This window comes from Zingiber officinale, chromosome 2B (assembly GCF_018446385.1).
Source record: "Zingiber officinale cultivar Zhangliang chromosome 2B, Zo_v1.1, whole genome shotgun sequence".
Classification (NCBI taxonomy): Eukaryota; Viridiplantae; Streptophyta; class Magnoliopsida; order Zingiberales; family Zingiberaceae; genus Zingiber; species Zingiber officinale.
The window spans coordinates 83,738,824-83,761,520 of NC_055989.1; the positions used below are offsets into that span (position 1 = coordinate 83,738,824).

Genomic DNA, 22,697 nt, shown 5'->3' on the forward strand with positions numbered 1-22,697 from the left:
CTGTCCGTAAAATATTAAAGAAGGGCGACATTCTCAAATTTTAGGAGATGATCATTCGGGTCGGTTATTCCCAAATATTCTCCTTGTTCAGACTCTGATAGTGTTTTGACAATGGATCCTCCAATACTCGCTCGAGAACGGGAGTACCACCAGTGTTTGCTTGATGTTGAAACCATGATTTTGTTATAATATTTTGATTCATAATGCATGCTTTTAATTTTCTTCTCATAGGTTAAACTCATATTTACATCACATTTCATAAATTATATTAAATCTTTGACTTAATTACAAATTGGCTTATAATCATGGTATTTGATGCTAATATTTCGATATATTCTTTGTAGGAATCAAAAGGGTCATGGACCCGATTAGATCAGACCAAATTTAGGTGCAAATCTGGGGCTACTCAAGGAGAGTCAATCCAGAACCAATTTGGACTGTTCATCAAGAACAAGAGAGATCTAAATCATCTATTGAAGATCTGATCCATCCAAGTCAAGGGGAAGTAGATCACAACCATTGATCAAGATATGAAACTTTTGATCCAGATCTGAATTTATCCAGCCATTAGATGAGATCTGAAGCATTTTCAGCTGTTGATTGAGATCTGATGAGATTTAAAAGGCGTGAGAAGCTACAGTGATACGGGAGCTCGGGTGTTTTTCTCTTCTCATGATTTTGGCATTGTTCATCTTCGTCCTCGATGCTCCCGTCCCCATTCCAGATGCGAGAGCTCGTCACCTTCACCGACAGTGATCTCTGAGCTGTCGGCGTTCATCATCCAAGGTTAGAGAATGGCAGAGGGAGGTACCGTAGTCCGCGATTTGGATTCTGTTCATTGCCGCATTGCAGATTGAGGGAGGTTCCCAATTTGCGATCTTCGCCATTCAACAGAGCTTGAAGGGAGGTTTCTTTAAGTTTCCGATGCCATTCCGATCTTTAGTCCTCAGCGAAACTAGATCGATTTAATCAATTGATCTGATTAAGCAATTCCAGAATTCAACCTCTGTTCTTGGGCAATGTGATTACCAGCCGATAGTGAGCTTGAAGGGAGGTATTCAGGAGCCATGAGCATCGTTTGATAATAGCTGGAAGCTTGGTCATTTTTAGTTAGATGCTTGAAGGGAGGTTCCTTGAAGCATATTTGTTTCAAGGCAGAATGAGTGATTGAATCTCATATTTGAGATGTGGAACGTTTACTTTACTTTTGATTTCAAAATCACTTACTCAGATATGATGATCTGATAGCTTAGTTTGCAATCTATTTTCTATTTTGAATTTGCCATTTTGTTTACTACAAGTTTGTTTAGTTTCGGTTATTTAGTTAGTAAATCCTTGCTCTATTCAATTGATTTGTTGTGACTGTGACCATGCTTGAAAATTGAAGGTTTACTTGAGCTGTTAATTGTTAGCCTCAGTTATATGTTGTTGATCATGATTGTGATTGGATAATCTGTTAGTTGATGAACTTGATTCAATGATGCACTAATTCAAAGTGACAAGAAAACTCAAAAAAAAAATATTTGAATCTAGAATTCACACACTTATTAGTTATTTTTGGAAAAAAAATATGACTTGAGACTCCTAACTACAACTCTTATCTTTAGTTTTAATGGGTTCCAATCTTTATTAATTTTGAAGTGTCTAGTGACATGTAAAATGGCCAACATCATTGTTGTAGTAATTTTTATGCTCTAGTGTTAATGAGCAACTCCAAATCTTCCTATGTTAAAGTAACAGTAGTGAGTTTTCCCATCTCTTCCATCTCGAAGCTTCAAATTGAGGCAAAAGTTTCCACAGATGACGCCAAATTTAATTATGTCTGAAGGTTAGGAAGATGGTGTACTAGCTCTGGTGGATACTTGGTTGACCGGCAGAAAACTTCTTTAGCTTAAAATGGAATCTTCCTCCAATCCTGCACACAGTCAGACGATCTGACAATGCGTTAGTGACCAATGACCTGGGAAGGGATCCCTGGGAAGGCTCTTCGACACTCAAGTCAGTACACTTTTCGATAAGAGGGAGAGAATCTTAATGGATATATGTTAGAGTAAGGTGTAGATGATGCGAATTACGTACCTCACCAACGGAGAAAATCCCCCTTTATATACCACCTCTTATAACCTTCGTGATCGTGAGGCGGCCCCCTGCGTCAAAGTTTGTTAGGTGATGGAAAGAGTATAGTATGGGTGATCAGTAATGATAGTCTGAGGAATCTTTTTTTACCCATAGATGTACCTCTTTTGGCGCTTATGTCTTAGGCCTTTGATAAGGTTGTTCAGATATACTATTGTAGCAGATCAATTAGTGAGGAATCCTCAAGGAATATTCTTCGACAACTTTGACAACCTGTCAGAATGTTGTCTGCTGCTTGTCTACTAAATATATCTTGGTCGGTCTTTAAGCTGGTCGTTTAACTAAAATGTCTTTCATTGAATATATTTCGGGCTAATCTTTCATTTGGCCGGGCATTTATAGTAAGCCCTATAAAATGAAGCACCTTTAATCTATATTGGTATCGATCTGCTCTATCATGTGCTAAGTACTGCAAAGACCTGTTCAAAGACTAATATGATGCACATAGTATGCCAAAGATCTATCCAAGAAACCATATGATAAGTTATGCATGTTAGAGTCTTTATTTGAGAGACAATATAACATCAAGTAACTTAGACCTGATCGACCATTTCCCGGTCGAATGTATATGTACAGTTTCCTAGGGATAAGTATCTTTAAGCCCACCCAGTCTTTGTCCGGCCGGGCGTACACATAGAGCCTTCTGTTCGACCAACCTTTATCCGGTTAATCTAGTATAAAGAAGTTTATGATGCTAAGTATCTTTAAGTCCGCTCGATCTTTGCCCGACCGGATGTACACATAGAGCTTTCTATTCGACCGGCCCTTATCCAGCCGATTGTGTATTAATGTCTTTGTGAGGCTAAATGTCTTTAAGCTCGGCCGGACTTTGCGCGGCCTGGCGTACATAGAGAGCCCTATGTTCAATCGGCCTTTATCTAGCCAATTGTATATTAAGATCTTGGTGTGGCTAAGTGTTTTTAAGCCCGGTTAGACTTTGTCCGATCAAGCGTACACAAAGAGCCCTATGTTTGATCGACCTTTATCTGACCAATCGTACATTAAGATCTTTGTGAGACTAAGTGTTTCTGAGCCGACTGGTCTTTGCCTGGTAGGACGTACACAGAGAGCCCTATGTTTGATCGACCTTTATCGTATATTAAGATTTTTGTGAAGCTAAGTGTTTCTGAGCTAGGTCGGCCTTTGCCCGGCCGGGCGTACATAGAGAGCCCTATGTTCGACCGGCCTTTATCTGGTCAATCGTGTATATTAAGATTTTTATAAGACTCAAGTGCCTAGAGTTTGGACAACCTTTCATCTGGCCGGCTCCTTTGAACCCGATCAGCTATTTACCGTCCGAGCGCATTATTTCTTTAATTTCAGAGTAAAACCCTACCATCCTTATACTCAATCGGGTGTGTACCCATCCAACCTTATATTAATGCCTTGCTTTAGAGCCACATAGGCAGGACCCGGGAATTTTGAGGTTGGGTGATCAACAAGACCAAGTGTGGAATGTCCCTCTATCCTGACTTTGACCGCCACATCACCTTGACTACGGCGTCATCTTCTGGATTCGTTTGCTATAACTTGTATCACCGGCTGATAGACCAAACAACCTCGGATTGACATGAGATAAACTTTTATATGTCCGGCTAGTTCTCCTAATTATATTTATACCCTCAAATATCAATTTGACCTAATATATTCAGAGTATTGATTTTTTAAATACGAATATGTTTGAAAAATCTAATTCATGTTCAAAAAATCATTGTCTCGATATATTGAATTCAATTGATGTTTGAGGGCGAATATAATTAGGAGAATTAGGCGAATACATAGGAACTAGTTTTATATCAATCCGAGGATGTTTGCCAGCCTATTTTGCTCAAAACCTGTTGATAGACCAAACATCCTCGAATTGACATGACACTAATTTATATGTATTTGTCTAGTTCTCTTAATTGTATCAATGCGCTTAAACGTCAATTAAACACAATATATTGAGAGTAGTGATTTTTGAACACGAATATGTTCAAAAAATCTAATTCATATTAAAAATTCATTACTCTTAATATATTGAGTTAGATTGAAGTTTGAGGGTATGAATTTAATTAGGAGAACTAGCCGAATACACAGGAATTGGTTTCATGTTAATCCAAGTTCGTTTGATTCATCAACCAATTTATCCATACCCTCAAATCTCAATTTTATTTAATATATTAGGAGCAATGATTTTTTTTAATACGAATTAGATTTTTTAAATACATTTATGTTAAAAAAATTCATTGTTCTTAATATATTAGATCAAATTAATATTTGAGGGTATGAAAATAATTAGGAAAACTAAATGAACATATATAAATTAGTTTCATGTCAATCTAAAATTATTTGGTCCATCAACCAATTTAATTTAAAATTAATTTTGATATCAAAATAAATTAGTCGACTCATTTTTATCATTGATTGATGACTAAACTTTCATATTAAAAATCAGTCCATCGAATTTTAAATAGAAATTAATTTGACTGGTTTTATTTATTAGAGAATAAAATCGTGAAGTGACAACTTAATTTGGTCGTTTTAAAATTATCCTTGTGATTTTATAATTTCGAGATTTTATCTATTCTGTTTGGTAAAAAAGCGGATACTAAAAAGATCTTTTTTATAAAACAATTATTAAACCTTTTATTTGAAAGGGTATACTTGCCCTTTGAGATTAACCCTTGTTCTCAAACTTCCCATTTCCCTGTTTCTTCCGCGTCCATCCGCTTGTTCCCAGCCCCGCTCTCGTCGCCGCCGCCGCCGGCGGCAATCACGGTCGGCGCTCCACCACGCTCTCTCGTTCCTATCGACGACCTAACCGCTTTATCATCTTGCTTTCGGAGGCCAGCTAGGTCCGGACTTACGCATCCTATTGCTAGGACGACGGAAGGAGCCGCCCACAAGCTAGGGCACTCGTCTCTTCTATTGGAATATTCCGATCGACACGACCAGTTATTAAGATCAACGACGAACTCAACTTAGTTGTTCGGCTTGCGGTTATTCATTCTTTCAAATTTGATTCGCAGTGCCTAATTCTTCAGCATCAAGCGTCGCCATTTTGAGATTAGATGTAAGAAATGAAGATGATTTTTTGCTCCAACAATCGTTGACATTTACTCCGGTCTATGAACACGGTGAGCAAATCTCTCTTCCGATCTCTCGAAATTTTTACTAGAGATGCAGGGCAATCTACAAAATCCACCATTACCCTCTCCATCCTTGAATCTTCACTTCAAAAATGCCGAAAACCAAAGGAATTCCTACAGATCCACGCCCAAATGGTCACCACTGGCTTCACAAAGGACACTTTTGCCGCCAGCCGCCTCCTTTCCTTTGCTGTTGCCTCTCCATTCTTCAATCTCGACTACTCCTACCAGCTCCTGATGCAAATCGACACCCCCAATGCATTTACTTGGAACACCCTCATGCGGGGATACATCCAGCGGCACTCCCCACAGTTTTGCCTGCCTTTGTATAGTTTGATGCTCGGAAGGAATATGGTGCCAGACAATTACACCCATCCAATACTTATCGGTGCTGCCGGTATTAGGTCTTCAGAACTTGAAGGGATGCAGATCCATTCCCATGTCGTAAAATTTGGTTTTGAGACTGATGTCTATGCCTTGAACACTCTGATAAACATGTATTCTGTATGCGGGAATTTGGACGATGCGCAACTTCTGTTTGATAGAAGTCCTGTTCTGGATTCAGTTTCTTGGAATTCAATTCTTGCAGCACATGTTCAGGCTGGGAATGTCGCGGAAGCAGTACGAATATATGAACAGATGCCAGAGCATAACATCATTGCTTCAAACTCCATGATTGCCTTGTTTGGTAGGAGTAATTGTGTTAGTGATGCCCGCAAGCTTTTTGATGGAATGGATGTTAGGGATGTTGTTTCGTGGACCGCTATGATTTCTTGTTATGAGCAGAATGAATTGTTCACCGAGGCATTGGAGATGTTCTGTAGAATGAAGAGAGAGGCAGTTCCATTGGATGAGGTTGTTATGGTAAGTTCTATTTCTGCTTGCAACAAATTAGAGGCGATAAAAATGGGGGAGGCCATTCATGCGATCGTTATTGAGGAAGGGTTTGAATCGTATGTTAATCCACAAAATGCATTGATTCACTTGTACTCAAATCATGGTGATATAGTTGCAGCTCGGAGATTGTTCGATTGTTGTAGTTTACTAGACCAAATATCTTGGAATTCTATGATACTTGGCTACTCAAAATGTGGGCTTTTGTGCGAAGCGAGAATGTTATTTGATGCTGCACCTGTGAAGGATGTAGTTACATGGGGTACTATGATCGCAGGTTGTGCTCAACACGATCGGTTCATGGAGGCACTAGAGTTGTTTGGTAAGATGCTGAATGGACCTATTATGCCGAACGAGAGTGCCTTGGTGAGTGTTATTTCAGCTTGCGCACACCTTTCTGCTCTAGAACAAGGCAAATGGGTTCATGCATACATCAAGAAGAATGGCTTTCACATAAACATTTTCCTCGGGACAACTTTGATCGATATGTACATGAAATGCGGTTCCATAGGGACCGCACTCGAGGTCTTTGATGCATTGAAAGATAGGGGCATTACGACATGGAACGCGATGATATCAGGATTGGCAATGAATGGGCTCATTAAGGAGTCGCTTGAGAAATTTGCAGACATGGAGAAGTGCAGAGTGATACCGAATGAAATAACTTTTGTGGGAGTTCTCAGTGCCTGTCGACATGCTGGTCTAGTGGAAGAGGGCCGTAAACATTTCTGCTCTATGCAGAAGACGTACGGGATTTTACCAAATGTTAAACACTACGGTTGTATGGTCGATCTTTTTGGCCGTGCAGGTCTGCTTAAAGAGGCCGAAGAACTTGTGGAAAGCATGCCCATGACCCCTGATGTAGCTACTTGGGGTGCACTTCTAGGCGCTTGCAAGAAGCACAGTGCCATTGAAGTAGGAGAACGGATTGGGAAAAAACTCATTGAGCTTGAACCCCAGCACGACGGGTTCCACGTGTTGTTGGCGAACATATATGCGTCGAAAGGGAGATGGGACGATGTCATGAAGCTTAGATGTACGATGAAAGAACGAGGGGTCACGAAGATACCCGGCTGCAGCATGATAGAATCCAATGGTGTGGTTCATGAATTCTTAGCAGGTGACAGAAACCATCCTCAGATTGTAAAAATTGACAAAATGCTGGACGAGATGGCATCGAGATTGAAAATTGAGGGTTATCAGCCCGACACCGCTGATGTTACTTACGACATAGAAGAAGAAGAAAAGGAAACTTCAGTTTATCGGCATAGCGAGAAGCTTGCCATTGCCTTTGGTCTCATCGACACACTTCCACCAATGCCAATTCGAATAACGAAGAACCTGCGGATATGCAGCGATTGCCATGCTGCAGCGAAGATCATCTCTCGAGCTTTTCAGCGCGAAATCATTGTGAGAGACCGACAACGATTTCACCACTTTCGACAAGGCTCATGTTCATGTACAGACTTTTGGTAATTAATTTAGACCGAACTTGTCTGCGAGACAGAGGTAAGATTAGTTAGTTATTTATAAGATTTTTAGTCTGTAAGACATCGAGAATACAACTGTAAAAGTGAGAATGAAGATAACTGAATTCTACTTTTGGCAAACTGCGGCAAACTTACTGAATCTAGACAATCACAAAATAGCAAATACTTTCACAATGATAGAAGAAAATAGCTTAATGTGTTCAACTTCTGCTGCTGTTCATTACCCATATTGCTATTTACATACTAATAGCACAATATTACTAAAATCACGTAGAGATACGTGACCTGCTTTGTTCAGGGCAAGTTGACTAGTAGAATTCGCGGTCAGGCAGGACCAATGGAGCAACTAAAGTCCAGATATATAGAGCAGCTGTGGCCCACTCGGTGCAGATCCGAACCCACACTGACGTCCAACCTATGTCGATCAGCTCTGAGCTGTCGGAAGTTGAGCTGGACCATCCAGTGAGAAGCATGGCTGAGTACATACTGGCCAGGGCAAAGATAAGGTGGAAGAATGTGTACGAGTAGCTAACTGGCCGCGCTTCAGTGTCTTTCTTCTCTTGTTTTCCTGTTTCTGCATCAGCATCACTTCCTCCGAGCAGTGGAATTCTCGAACCTAAAACATAGTATAGAGATCCCAAATAGATAAGGCACACGACAACAATGGCAATGTGTTACGATGATGTGTTGCGTGTAGGAATATTGGTTTAAAGGTGGTCATCTCACAAGCAAATATCCCAAATCATATTAAGGAAAAAAGAACTGGTTGGAAATAGAATTGTGCTTGATAACACTAAATTTTTAACAAGAGAAACCATCGTTGGCGATGTAGGACACGGACATGGCTATTAATAGCAACATACCTGATTTGGGAGAGGATGGAGGTGACAGAAATGTAGTAGATGATCCAGCCCTAACTGCCGAGTAGACAACAGAGAGAACTGTGGTGAGCATTCCCAGTACAAGTGTACCGGTCGAAACTTGTTTGACGTGGTTATGGAGACCGTTGCACGCATAATTCCTCGGCTCACTTGAGAGGCCAGTGAAGCATACATATGCGCAATAAACCGAGATTACAGCCGCAGGCAACAGGCTCCCGTTCACCTAAGAATGTGGAGTTACGTTCAAATCAAAAATAATATCATGGAATTATAAAATATACATGAGAGAATGAAGAGATTCCTTAAACCCATGGTTCCCTGGATTTAAACTGATTAGGTTGTTTACGATGCAACATACCTGAGGATGAAGAGCAACAATGGCGAAGATGAAACCAAGTATCATTGTCATGACGATAAAGAAAATATTGAGGCCACAATCATGACCGGAGGGATTGAACCAGACGAAAAGCAATCCTGAGAGTGCATAAGCAGCAAGGTAGCATACTGCTGTTACAGACAGTAAAGCCACGTACCTGGAGAGTCGATTTAGAACGACGAGAAATCAACACGATGTTGGAGTTTTAATTCCGAAAATGTGATAGTAGATGCTACAAACTTACCATCTCTGCTCATCTTTTTCAACCCAGGAGTCATTCCATGAGTGTGTGAAATCAAGAAGTATAACCACTTGAACCAGAAGGAAAAATCCAGAACCAAATTTGGATAATGTTTCTGTAGAAGAAATAATTTTTTTTTAAAAAAAAAACATCAAAGGAATGAAAAGGAAGTTACTGCCTGAACCAAATTTACTTCCAAAACAAAACATCAAATTATGAAAGAATAAATTAGTAATTGTAACTGGCTAATAGAACTGGTAACAAATTGTTGATGGCATCATGTTACAACTCACAATATCATAAACAATGCATGGTCATCAAGTAGGTACCAGTTATGTAAATCCAGGGGAATGTTTTAGATTAACATAAACTTCACAATAATTTATTAACTCAGGAAAATTTTAATTTGATTTTTCAATTCCAAGATTTAACTTTTATGTTGTGTTTGCATGGAACATAATAGAATAGTAGGATTTTAAAATTTCACTTAAATGAACAAAAATGAAATTTACACATATCATAAAACAAAAATAAAATGAGTGGTCAACAAAGGAAAGAAGAATCTTTCAATACCTTGCTAATCCAAAATTTCGTAGAAAAACTCAATTTTTTCTTTCTGCTAGTGACAGGAATTTTTTAAGGGGGGGAAAAGTTTTAGCAACCAAATCAGCTTACCGTAGATTGTAATCACTATGTTTGGAAGAAAAAACATAAGAACAATGAGCACTATCCACACAATTATTTTTGCTATCCATCCACCATGGTGCCATGAATCCCGTCTATCATTCTGGTCCTTGACGCCAATCATCAAGAGAGCAAATACTGTGAAAAACAAGAAATTTCCAAGACTGACACGAAGGACAGCATTGGTCTGAAACCATTCTTTTGATGGAGCATCGGTGAAAGTATTTATCCCTGGACAAAAAGAAACAGTTAAAGGCATCTAATTTTGTTGTATCTTATCCAAAAACAAATTATTGGGCATGGTCTACTAAGATAAACTAGGCAACTAAAAAAATACAGAAGATAGAAATGTTCTTAAATGATAAGAATCATATCAATAACTAGTAGGGAAAAATAAATTTGAAAACAATTAACTCAGCTCTCCAGACATACAACTCAGCTGGCAGACTAATGAAAAAGTAGTTATCCAATTTATCTATCTTGCTCTTCTTCATCTTTCTTACAGTAGCATTTGACATAAAATGGCTGCAACATTCCTGCAGATTTAAACTGCCTATTGCTAGGAACTTTATTTCTAGCAAAACATAGCAGCTAGAAAAACAAGCTCTCTCAGATCTCAATAATTCAATCTTAGGGATAAGATTTGCATTATAGATAGTAGTACTTCATCAGCAAATGGTGTTCCTGGATTTATATATGACATCTTCAGCTTATAGCCTCTTAATATTCCATCCTTATAAATTTACTAGAAAGGGACTAAGGAAATCATAAAGACTCACATACCTGAAACAAAGTAACAGTGCAGTAACTCATCAGGCAAAAAACAAACAACAAAGAAATACACAGAATAACCATTACCCATTACCATTCATTTGCTCTTGATCTACTGCTACAATGAACAAGCTTGTAGTTTTCTCTAGATACTTTCAAATCAATTGGTTTGACCGAATAACTAAAGAAAATAAATAGACCTTTAACTTCATTCACATCAGGCGATCTTCTCACTGAATTAGGTATATTGGCTTTGAGGCAAAAGTTCACACTGCTCCAAACATAACTAAATAAACACTAGAAAGTGTAAACTTCGTTTTGTGATTAAATAAAAAGGATAAGTACAATCTATTGACAGCACTGAGAATCTGAATCTTCCACAATTCTGGACATATCTCAGCACAGCACTACTGAATTATCCTTATAACCTTCTTGGAGGAAGGTTAAAAAAAACACTACAACATAACTAATATTTCAACAGCTACCACTGGCAGTGTCTCTGATCTCTATTCATAATGTTCGATTTTTGAGAATCATCCTTTCATTCTCTTAGAGTCATTCACCGGGCATATGGTAACGAAGGTAAAGGTAAATATCATCCCCGAAAGTGAAATAACATCAAGTCAATATGCCCACAAGCCAAACCAATCCCATATGGAGTAACACCGCTATTGCCCTACAAACCGCGGATTCACTCCTCGCAAAAGATTGAAAAATAATGTTGCATGAATGAACAATCCTATCAGATTCGAATCTAAGAAAAAAAATTATCAAAACGGACAAGAGCGAACTAGCCACTTTTATCGTCCGAGCAATCACAGAAAATAACGATCAAAATGAATTTTTTGTCGAATAAAGGAAAAGGAAAGAGCTTTATTTTTTTTTTTTGGAGACATACATGGAATCTTCTCGAGAAGAGGGGCCGCAACCTCGCGGAGGATCCAGGAGAGGATGAGGGAGAGGGCGAAGAGGCCGCAATAGGCGAGGCGGGCGGAGCGGCGGGATATGCTGCCGGCGACGGAGGTGCAGAGGCCGCAGGTGCAGCTGGCGCAGCAGGAGGTAACACAAGACGCACACCACATGTTCGCGATCGATCGATCGATCAAACCTCTCTCTCTCTCTCTCTCTCTGTTGGCCGGGGTTGGAGGGCGATCCTTAGGGATCACGGCCTCATCTACCGGTCAAAGCATATGCCATTCGCGATTTCCTTTTTTTTTTTTTTTTAACTATTTTGAGATAATTACAATTTACCCCAAACTCTTACTGTTTTTTAAAATGCCCATATGTGTTTATTATTAGCAATTTTAACCCCTATACTTTATGTGTATTACTGTAATATTCATCACTTTACTCAATGTTTTACCTTCCACAATTTCCATATAAAAAACATAAAAGAAATTTGATAATGGTTATAAAATATAGAGGGTAAAATAATTATATTAAAATTATAGAGGCACTTTGAAAAAAAAAGAATTACTCTAATATCCATATATTGTTATTACTCTGCTAATATATTAAAACTAAAATAAAATTATTTCATATTGGTTAACACGAATCGAGCCAAAACCCAATGTGTCGAGCCAAACACAGTCCACAGCTCAACTGGATGGATCTCATTTGAGTCTTCTTTTTTATAAGTAGTTTGTATTACATTTTATATATTTTTTCATAATTAATTTTTCCTCTGAATGATCTAGCTAGAGCTCAGCCGGGCCCGGACTAGAATAACCTCAGACTAACCGGACCAATCCAAGCTCTAGTCCTACTTAAGCGCGATCGTGATCCATAAACACACTTAGTTGATAAGTTTACATAAACACAATAGTTAACTCAAAGATCATTAAGTATAACAAGCAACTTAAAAAGAGTTGAATTTACTTCATAATCTTAATTATCTTGTAAACAGAAGTTTATGTTGCTCAAATGAAACCACACCAACACAGTGAGGAAAAGATGAAGCTTCACCTCTTAGTCTCAAATGGAATTAGACTAATAAAGTCCCAGTCATCACAGTCACAGCTTCTCCCCGAATGCATATTCTACGCGCCTCAGCGATCAATTCAAGGTCGAGTCTCCCGCTTCTTGGCGAAGCCTACGTCGACAAGAACAAAAAAGAATTAGTGAATAAAATGCTGTGAACATAATTTTTGGTTTAAAGAATGAATGATACCATGTAAGCAACAAGGCTGTTCTTCCCCAGCTTTTTACTCCAGTATGGTGCTAAAGCACAGTGCACACTTCCACAAACATGATCCTGTGATAGATCTTGTACATGTAAAAGAACGATAGAGGTAGAGAATTTTCCTAAAATATCATGTATTCATTCAAATGAAACTCGAGACTACAATTGGTCGACTTTCTGTTTCAAGGCTCAGTTTCCTACGATTGGTCGGCTTCAGTTTTCAACTAAAGAGTATCAAGTATCTTCCAACTCTCTCAAACTTTATACAAGAAAAGATAGCAAATACATGTATTGATGGACCTGTGACTTTGTAAAGAGAAACAAGCTCAATTAGTCATATGTTATTGATATGCAGTTGGCTGATCTCTATAGTGGTAGTAAGCGTATAGAATATACCTCATAGACTCCAAACTTTGGGCAGAAGTAGCGAGTAAAGAAGTCGAATTCAGAACCAGCAGGAGCAGGTGCTGTTACGGCAAGGGAACCACCAGCACACTTTTGAATCTCTTCAAAGTTTGGTTGCAAATTGAGAATTTCCTTTGTTGAAGAAAGCTCGACCTGAGAAGAGTTCATTGCTAACATTCTTTTCCAAGTTATTTTTCAAATTGCAATAAGGTAAAGAGGCAGTAAAACTTCAAAGCACACTTTGCAAGTTCTTAGAATGAATGCTAGTTATTTAGACTTTTTAAAGAGAGAAGAAAAGATGACTACAATGAGGTCTTCATCAGCTCCAAATTTCAGAACATTGATGACAGAAGCACCATTCAGAGTATCTGGAATTAATGGTTTCTCAGAAGTATCACACTCTGCTACTGGAAATAATGGAAAATCCAACTCAATGAAGAACTTCTCAGCTTTGGCTAATGAAATATTTGTTGTATCTGAATTATTCAATGAAATAGCTTTTCTAGCTTTCAGTAATCCAGATTTTGTTGAAAAATAAATTACTTCACCGTTCACTAGATCAAGTGACCAGAGAAAATGTGCAGCTGCTAGAGTTGCATGACCACAAATGTTTACCTGGAAAATAGAAGACTAAGTTAATGTTGTGAATAAGTTCATCAAGGAAGGCAATTGTCTCTCCCAGTGATTAACTAGCATCAAACTCAAAATATGGCTAAAATTTTCAAACTTATAAATGATTTGATGATAGAACACTTTTAAACTTACACTATAGTCGAAGAGTAAACAACCCATCAATGGAAGTGGATCTAAACAATAGTCTAAGACAGCTCCATTAGAAAGGAGGCACGTCAGTGGCAGGTTGATCTAAAGAATTTCCTTTTAGAACCAAACAGTGTTTCATTGTTCTTTTCTCTTATTCATAACAAGTAACAATTTTTTGCTTGAATCATAAGATATTATCAATTGATTAAACAACCAATGCGGTTCGATTATCAACCACCAGGGCCCTTAGAACCTGTTAAAGGAAAAGTTATTAACATTCTGTTTTCATCAGTTCTTGCCTGATTGCCTTCCGATCCTTTTCATATTTTCTAGGAAAATATTTTACATTAACAATTGTCATATATGATTTTTTTTCTTATTTATATTATCATTATGTTATGAAGGGGAGCCTTGGTGCAACGGTAAAGTTGTTGCCATGTGACCAAAAGGTCACGGGTTCGAATCTTGGAAATAGCCTCTTGCAAAAAAACAGGGTAAGGCTGCCCTTTTTTTTAATATTATCATTATGTTATGAGATATGACCATATAATCATTATTATCCAAAATCCCTTTTTTTTAATATTATCATTATGTTATGAGATATGACCATATAATCATTATTATCCAAAACAATATTTTCCACGCAAAATTGATCAAGTCATCTATTCGATCCTTGTCTAACAGATCCTTGTTTGAGGGGTGCTCATTGGCGAGGACGGATCTCTGGTCCGCAAATTGCAGACCAAAGGATGGTCCACTTTTTTAGACCCTTGATTTGGATGGACCCCACCTATTTTAAAGGTAGAGTCTATCCAAATCAAGGGTCCTCATGCAATGGACCATCCCCTGGTCCACAATTTGCGGACCAGAGGATCCCTACTGCTCATTGGCACGACCTCCTCTCCCTCTCCACCAATCATTCTTTTCCTCACCTCAGATCATTCCTTCCTCTTAGTCCCTTCTTTTCTTACCAATCTTGAGCACCACCAAGATCCAAGGCTGCCCTTTTTTTTAATATTATCATTATGTTATGAGATATGACCATATAATCATTATTATCCAAAATCCCTTTTTTTTAATATTATCATTATGTTATGAGATATGACCATATAATCATTATTATCCAAAACAATATTTTCCACGCAAAATTGATCAAGTCATCTATTCGATCCTTGTCTAACAGATCCTTGTTTGAGGGGTGCTCATTGGCGAGGACGGATCTCTGGTCCGCAAATTGCAGACCAAAGGATGGTCCACTTTTTTAGACCCTTGATTTGGATGGACCCCACCTATTTAAAGGTAGAGTCTATCCAAATCAAGGGTCCTCATGCAATGGACCATCCCCTGGTCCACAATTTGCGGACCAGAGGATCCCTACTGCTCATTGGCACGACCTCCTCTCCCTCTCCACCAATCATTCTTTTCCTCACCTCAGATCATTCCTTCCTCTTAGTCCCTTCTTTTCTTACCAATCTTGAGCACCACCAAGATCCCTTGATGTTGCTGGATCCTTCCAATGGCTTTCAATCATTCCTTGATTGTCTAATTACCGTTGCGCTATGTGACCAAAAGGTCACGGGTTCAAATCTTGGAAACAACCTCTTGTAAAAAAACAGGGTAAGGCTGCCCTTTTTTTTAATATTATCATTATGTTATGAGATATGACCATATAATCATTATTATCCAAAACAATATTTTCCACGCAAAATTGATCAAGTCATCTATTCGATCCTTGTCTAACAGATCCTTGTTTGAGGGGTGCTCATTGGCGAGGACGGATCTCTGGTCCGCAAATTGCAGAAAGGATGGTCCACTTTTTTAGATCCTTGATTTGGATGGACCCCGCCTATTTAAAGGTGGAGTCTATCCAAATCAAGGATCCTCATGCAATGGACCATCCCTGGTCCACAATTTGCGGACCAGAGGATCCCTACTGCTCATTGGCACGGCCTCCTCTCCCTCTCCACCAATCATTCTTTTCCTCACCTCAGATCATTCCTTCCTCTTAGTCCCTTCTTTTCTTACCAATCTTGAGCACCACCAAGATCCCTTGATGTTGCTGGATCCTTCCAATGGCTTTCAATCGTTCCTTGATTGCCTAATTTATACATTATTCCCACTCCTACAACATCCAATCTCCATGACTTCAGCATCTCCCCATCCTATACTAAAAGCCTCTACCGTAGGTTTGTAAATCCAGTGAATCAATGGTATCATGAGACTCCTTCAATTTTCACAGTAAATCTCAAAATTGTTCTTCACCCGCAGCATGCATTAAACTATCATGCACTTTCCTTGCACTGTCAACCATCAATAAATCTCCCTAACCATTACCCTTCCACTGGTCGGCCTCAGAGAGGACTAAATTTGGCATCCACTATGTCAATCCAAACCTGGCAAAGACCACCATTATAGCTACCTAAATAATTATAGCGAATAATTATCAGTATACCAATACAACACACAAGAAGAACATGGTGATTTAAACAAAGAACTTTTTTTTTCAAAATTATAAAGTGAGTCATTAACCCCACAAATTAACTGAAAAACTCATACCAATAATACAAGGGTTATTGACACTATCAATTGCTTGAGAAAATTTAGTAAAATGTGCATTGTCACAACCCTCTTAAATACGAGAATAAGCATGTTAACTCATCAGACCTAACCACTGAGTCCAGAATGTTGAAGCTCAAATTAACAGTAAGTCACTTATCCAAGTTTATGAGGCTTCTTTATTAGCTCATAAGCTACCATGTCAGACTAGAATATAATGTCAAATTTCACCCCTTGGCATTCAATCAAAACGAAAATCCCAACTCATAGGCCGGAATTAACCTTAATTGATGCAGGTGATGTGACACCGCTACACCATCCCGTCTAAGATTAAGTCAGATCCACTACGATCCACAATCATCAGATCCAAAACACATTCTATGCCATCTGCTGATCTTTGCTTGGAACAAGGGTGTTGTGTAAAGAAGGGGGCAATACCTCTCAACCTTTCAGAACCGCGGAAGAAGAGGAAGAGAGAAAAGAGATCGCGCGGAACAACAATACAAAGACGCACAAAAGAGAGCAAACACCAGGAAGGAGAAGAAGAAGAGAAAGAAAAAGAGTTACCGTGGTTCGGCGACTTGCCTACTCCACAAAACGGCCGAAGCTTTATTAGAATTCTCTTCTACACAAGAGAATCACATCTAATGATTCTTGTGTTGTCTGATCTACAATGGGTTTACAATGATCCCTATAAATACTGCTAAACCCCCCAGACCCGGTAAAAACGTAACAGAATTTGTTATGAAAAACATAACAAAATTCTGTTATATAAAATCTTAACAGAATTTTATTACGAAAAATCTTAACAGATTTTTCTTCCATGACATCCCTTCATCCAAATATGAGCCACTCGTCAACAATTGAGATGGTAGAAGAGTGTTGCTTGAAGACGACGGATGAATGGACAAACTATCCCTCCATAAGGGGCTATCCAAAGTTCCCTCTATAGAGGGGTTGTAGATTCGATCAAGTTCATGAACTTCTCTGTGGTCACCGACATTATCAACATGTCTATAAGATTGTCATAAGTGTGAAACCTTTCAAGTAATATTTCACCAAAAGCAAAAAGCTCCATGAGCTTGTGAAACCTCATATCTATATGCTTGGTTCTCGTATGATACACCTGATTCTTCGCCAAATAGATAACACTCTGACTATCACAATACAACTTGACTCCACCTTGCTGAACACCAGTTCTCGACCAAGTCTATAAGCCACAATGCTTTCTTGGATGCTGCAGCTATTATCGTGCACTCTAACTCAATAGTGGACAATGCAACTATAGATTATATCATTGACTTCGAACAAACTTTCTATCATCCATATCTCTTGCATAGTATGCATCCACATATCCTATAACTGAAGGATGACCTTGTTGTCTGCTGAATTCAATGTCATAATCTGTAGTATTCCTCAAGTATATGAAAATTCACTTGACCACATGTCAATGCCACTAATCATGATTTGAAAGAAACTTGTTCACCTTACTAACAGCTTGTGTCAAATCAAATCTTATGCAAGTCATGATATACATCGGACAACTAATTGCACTGACATATAAAACCTTTAACATATCTTGGATCTTTTTATCTGTCCTTAGGCGCTGTGTAAGAGATAATTTGAAATGATGTGTCAGAGATGGACTTACAGACTTTCATTACCCATGTTGAATTTGTCCAATACCTTCTTAACATAACTCCGTTGAGATAGCCATAATCTTCTAGAGACTCTGTATCTTCATCCCAAAAATCTTCTTAGCTACACCTAAATCTTTCATGCCAAATTCCTTACTTAGCAACCTATTCAATTTATTAACTTAGTCATACTTTTTGCATCAAACAACATATAACAAGAAGGTAAGTGAATTGTCATTAGCTCCTCGCATATATGCAGCAGTCATACTCACATTCTATATCCGTTTTGAATCATGTATGAATCAAAACGTTTGTATCATTGCCTAGGAGATTGTTTTAATCCATAGAGCGATTTCTTCAACTTGCAAACCAACCGCTCTTGTCCGGGCTGACTAAATCCCTCGGGTTATGACATAAAAATCTGCTCCTCCAAATATTCATGAAGAAATGTCGTCTTCACATCCATTTGCTCAAGATGCAAATCGTGATGTGCCACTAAAGCTAACACCGCTCTAATTGACGTATGTCTTACCACCAGAGAGAAAATCTCTTCATAGTCAATCCTCTTTTTCTGTGAATACCCCTTTGCTACCAACCGAACCTTAAACTTCACTTCTTCTCCCTCTGACATTGCTTTTTTTTTTCTTGAATATTCACTTGCACCCTATAGCTTTCTCTCCTTCAATAAGTTCCAATAGATCACACGTTTGGTTCTTATGCAACGACTCCATCTCCTTTGCCATAGCACCCGTCCACCTGTCCTTCTCAGAGCTATGTATTGCCTCCTGAAAAGATGTAGGGTCTCCGCTACTAGTGGTAAGTGCATAAGATACCAAGTCTTCGAATCCGTATCTAGTGGGTGGTTTTACGACTCGTCTCGTTCTACCACTAGCTATAGTGCGATGCTCCATGTGCTCTGAGCTAGAATCATCGAAGTCATGAGTCTCTAGCTCCACTTGCACAATATCTTTCTCTTTGTTGCTTTGTGGTGTTTCCTTTCCTTCTTCCTGAGTACGTTGTAACATAGCTTTCTCGTCAAACACCACATCTCTGCTGATCACCACCTTGTTTGCCTTAGGATCCCAAAGCTTGAAGCCTTTAACTCCTTTATGATAGCCCGGAAAATGATTGCTTTGACTTTGCATCCAGCTTTCATCTTTCCTCACTAGATATATGCATATAGGATGGACATCCAAAAACTCAAGATGAGAGTAATCTACTTGATTCCCTGTCATACTTCCTCGATACTTTTCCTTCTAGTGCTGCCCTTGGTGATCTATTAATGAGATAACATGCCATATTAACGCTTGAGAAATTCTTCGCAAGCCCTGCATTACCTGAGACATCTTGCCTTCTCGGTGATTATCTTGTTCAACCTTTCCGCTACTCCGTTCTGTTGAGGTGTCCTGCGAACTAAGAAATGTCTCATTATCCCATGCTACTCACAAAATTCCTGAAACTTTGAATCTGTGTACTCAGTCACATGTCTGACCTAAGACATTTGATCTTTCTTCCGGTCTAGTTCTCTACTTCAGTTTTCCACAATTTAAACTTTGCAAAAGTTTCCGACTTATGACCGTAAAGTATACCCATACCTTTCGTTGAAATCATCAGTAAACTCAAAATACAAGTGCCCTTAGTATTCGTAGTCGAATCCTCCGTCTTGTTTGTTCCCGTCTTAAATTGCACTTTGCTTTGTTTCCCAAGAACACAAAATTTGCGAATTCAAGCTTGCATGTTTTGACACCCTTCAACAAATCTCTCTTGTGAAGTTCTAGCATCCCACGTTCACCCATACGCCCTAGCCGCATATGCCACAAGACAGTACTATCTAATTGAGACTCAGACTCCACCTCTGTAGTCCCTATCAACTTGTAGATGTTTCCTGCTACCTTTTGTCCTTTCATTACCGTGAGCTCCCTTCGACTTTCATCACCCCGCTCACTGATTTGTAATTACAACCAATACCATCCAGTGTGCCTAGTGAGATCAAGTTCTTCCTTAGCTCTGGTATATATCTGACATCACATAAAGTTCTGATCACACCATCAAACATCTTGATTCTGACATTCCCTATGCCGATAACCTTGCATGATGCATCGTTTCCCATCAACACTGAACCAGAATCCACTGCCCTATAGGTGTCAAACCAATCCTTGTTTGGAGTCATGTGATATGAACATGCAGAGTCTAAAATCCATGCATCTGTCAGCTGCTCCGAACTTGACATAACTGATAGCATATCTCCATCACCGCTTTCTTAATTTTCTTCTTCAACTATGTTTGCAGACTTTGCCGAACTACTTTTGTTCTCTGCAACATATTTCTTTATCTCTGGACAATTTCTCTTGATATGACCTTTACCTCCACATTTGTAGCACGTGATCACCTTCTTCCTTCTCGACTTAGAACGAGTCTTGTTGTTGTTGTCATATCCATGTCGAGATTTGCTCCTACCACGCTCTTGGTTGCTATTTACCACAAGTCCTTCTCCTGAGAAATTTCATCGCTTGTTTTCTTCCTTGGTGAAACCTAGCAATGCACTTGTGATCTCCTCCAATTTGAGTTTCCTTACCCCACATCAAAGTAGTAACCAAATTCTCGTACGTAGGAGATGAAGGTAGAGAATTCAACAACATCACCTTGTCTTCGTCTTCGATCTTCACATCAATCCGCTGGATCACTTAACTGTTGAATACGTTGATGTCGGCTCGATCGGTTCTTCCATCATCTTCACGAATAATTTACGCTGAGATACTGACTTGTTTGTCAATGATTTTGACATGTACTCGACTTTGCAGTTGTCACGGTGACTCCTCGTCCATGACATGGTACATCACGTCATCAGTAAGACAAAGCTGATTGTTACTACTGCGCTGAAGTTCTTTGTCTGATTTCTCCATGCTTTCCGGTTTTCTTTCTCCTAGCCATGCCTTCACCAAGTCCTTGACCCTTCTCTGCCATAATCCAAAGTTTCCGGTTCCGTCGAACTTCACCATATCAAACGCAAGTCGTCCCCCACATGTTGAAGAAAACCGGAGCTCTGATACCAGTTGTTGTGCAAAGAAGGCGATACCTCTCAACCTTTCGAACGCGGAAGAAGAGGAAGAGAGAAAGAGATCGCATGGAACAACAATACAAAGGCACAAAAGAGAGCAAACACCAGGAAGGAGAAGAAGAAGAGAAAGAAAAAGAGTTACCGTGGTTCGGCGACTTGCCTACTCCACAAAACGGCCGAAGCTTTATTAGAATTCTCTTCTACACAAGCGAATCACATCTAATGATTCTTGTGTTGTCTGATCTACAATGGGTTTACAATGATCCCTATAAATCTTGCTAAACCCCCGGACCCGGTAAAAATGTGAATTTGTTATGAAAAGCATGGCAAATCATATAAATCTTAACATGAATTTTATTACGAAAAATCAACGATAAAACATCCTTCTTATGCCATGGCTATCTTCTGCGACAAAGGTGTTCCAAGCCTCGGGTTCTGACCAGCAAACAGAGAAAGGAACTTAAAAAAAAAGGAAAAAGACTAACCTCCAAGACGGAAGTGAACCATCGGATATTGAATCGGGGGCCGGCAACGCCATTGGTCGGGCCATCGGATCCCACATCGACGGCGCGAGAGAGGAAAGCGGTGACCGGGGCGTTGAACTCTTTGGCGACCGACTGCATCCAGTCGTCTCCCGCCGCCGCGTCTTCAGGAGCGTCCAGCAGACACACGGCCGCCGGGTTGCCCTTGAACGGCGTGCTGGTGAACGCGTCGATCTGAGCACCATACAGATGGATGACTAACAACTCATTAAAATGGGGTTAGGGAAGACAGAAGAGGAGAGGAGCTCACCACGGCGTACCTCACGGCTCTCTTCGCCATGGAACCAACAAGGAGATGGGAGACGAAGCTTCAAGTCGAAGGAGATGAGAAACAGTGGAGTTTTGATTTTTCTAGTTGACACCCGTTATCCGGCTGATTAATCCCGGTGATCTTTGGATATTTTAAATGGGCATGACATCAAGAACTTTTCCTTTGAATTATTCTCTCACGGAGGCAGCATCGACAACTTATTCTCTAATCACGGTCTACATTTGAGAGTGTTCATTTGAATTGAAAATTTAAACGAAATTTGATTTTGAAAAATATATGCTTTACTTTGTTTTACATAAAATTTATTTAATTTAACTGACATTAATTGAGCCGTATTGAAATTTTATTTTAATTAATAACATAAGGAACTAAACCAATAAAAATAAATAAATTTAGATGTAGTTCGAATAGTAAATTATTATTTTATTACAAATTAAATTCAAACTTTATTATAAAATGATAAAAAAAAATATTAATTTAATCAATGATCAAATTACTCAAACTTTTATCAATCAAATTACAAATTAAATAGTTATTGTTTTAATTTAATTGATTTAAAAAATTTATAAAACTCAAAACCCAATAAATTAAAAAACTAATATATTTTTTTTTAAATAAAAGTTTAAATTAATTAAGCTTTAAAAATTCGAATGATTCAAATAATTAATTCAATTTAACTG

At 38.8% G+C, this 22,697-nt stretch overlaps 3 protein-coding genes across 6 annotated transcripts; 1 reads left to right on the top strand and 2 right to left on the bottom strand.

The window, feature by feature from the left end:
- Positions 1-4,790: 4,790 nt before the first annotated feature.
- LOC122046102 (pentatricopeptide repeat-containing protein At3g62890-like) lies at positions 4,791-7,795 on the top strand. The gene has a single exon (XM_042606633.1). It carries the CDS (start codon positions 5,247-5,249, stop codon positions 7,635-7,637), a length of 2,391 nt encoding a protein of 796 aa, XP_042462567.1. The 5' UTR covers positions 4,791-5,246; the 3' UTR covers positions 7,638-7,795.
- A 30-nt stretch (positions 7,796-7,825) lies between these two features.
- On the bottom strand, positions 7,826-11,808 carry LOC122046115 (serine incorporator 3-like). The gene is made up of 6 exons (XM_042606650.1): positions 11,503-11,808; positions 9,825-10,064; positions 9,153-9,264; positions 8,891-9,065; positions 8,515-8,755; positions 7,826-8,267 (listed from the first exon to the last, which is right to left on the bottom strand). The coding sequence occupies exons 1-6, from the start codon at positions 11,684-11,686 to the stop codon at positions 7,960-7,962; spliced, it is 1,260 nt and encodes a 419-aa protein (XP_042462584.1). The 5' UTR covers positions 11,687-11,808; the 3' UTR covers positions 7,826-7,959.
- A 654-nt stretch (positions 11,809-12,462) lies between these two features.
- On the bottom strand, positions 12,463-22,216 carry LOC122046123 (uncharacterized isomerase BH0283-like). 4 transcript variants are annotated; one of them, XM_042606666.1, is made up of 7 exons: positions 21,997-22,214; positions 21,690-21,920; positions 13,740-13,806; positions 13,498-13,598; positions 13,183-13,344; positions 12,775-12,858; positions 12,463-12,696 (listed from the first exon to the last, which is right to left on the bottom strand). In XM_042606666.1, exons 1-7 carry the CDS (start codon positions 22,024-22,026, stop codon positions 12,589-12,591), a joined length of 783 nt encoding a protein of 260 aa, XP_042462600.1. In that variant the 5' UTR covers positions 22,027-22,214; the 3' UTR covers positions 12,463-12,588. The 4 variants fall into 4 exon arrangements, with proteins under 4 accessions (XP_042462600.1, XP_042462599.1, XP_042462598.1 ...); XM_042606665.1 differs by having other exon boundaries at positions 13,498-13,806; positions 22,007-22,214; XM_042606664.1 differs by having other exon boundaries at positions 13,498-13,806.
- Between the last annotated feature and the right edge of the window lie 481 nt (positions 22,217-22,697).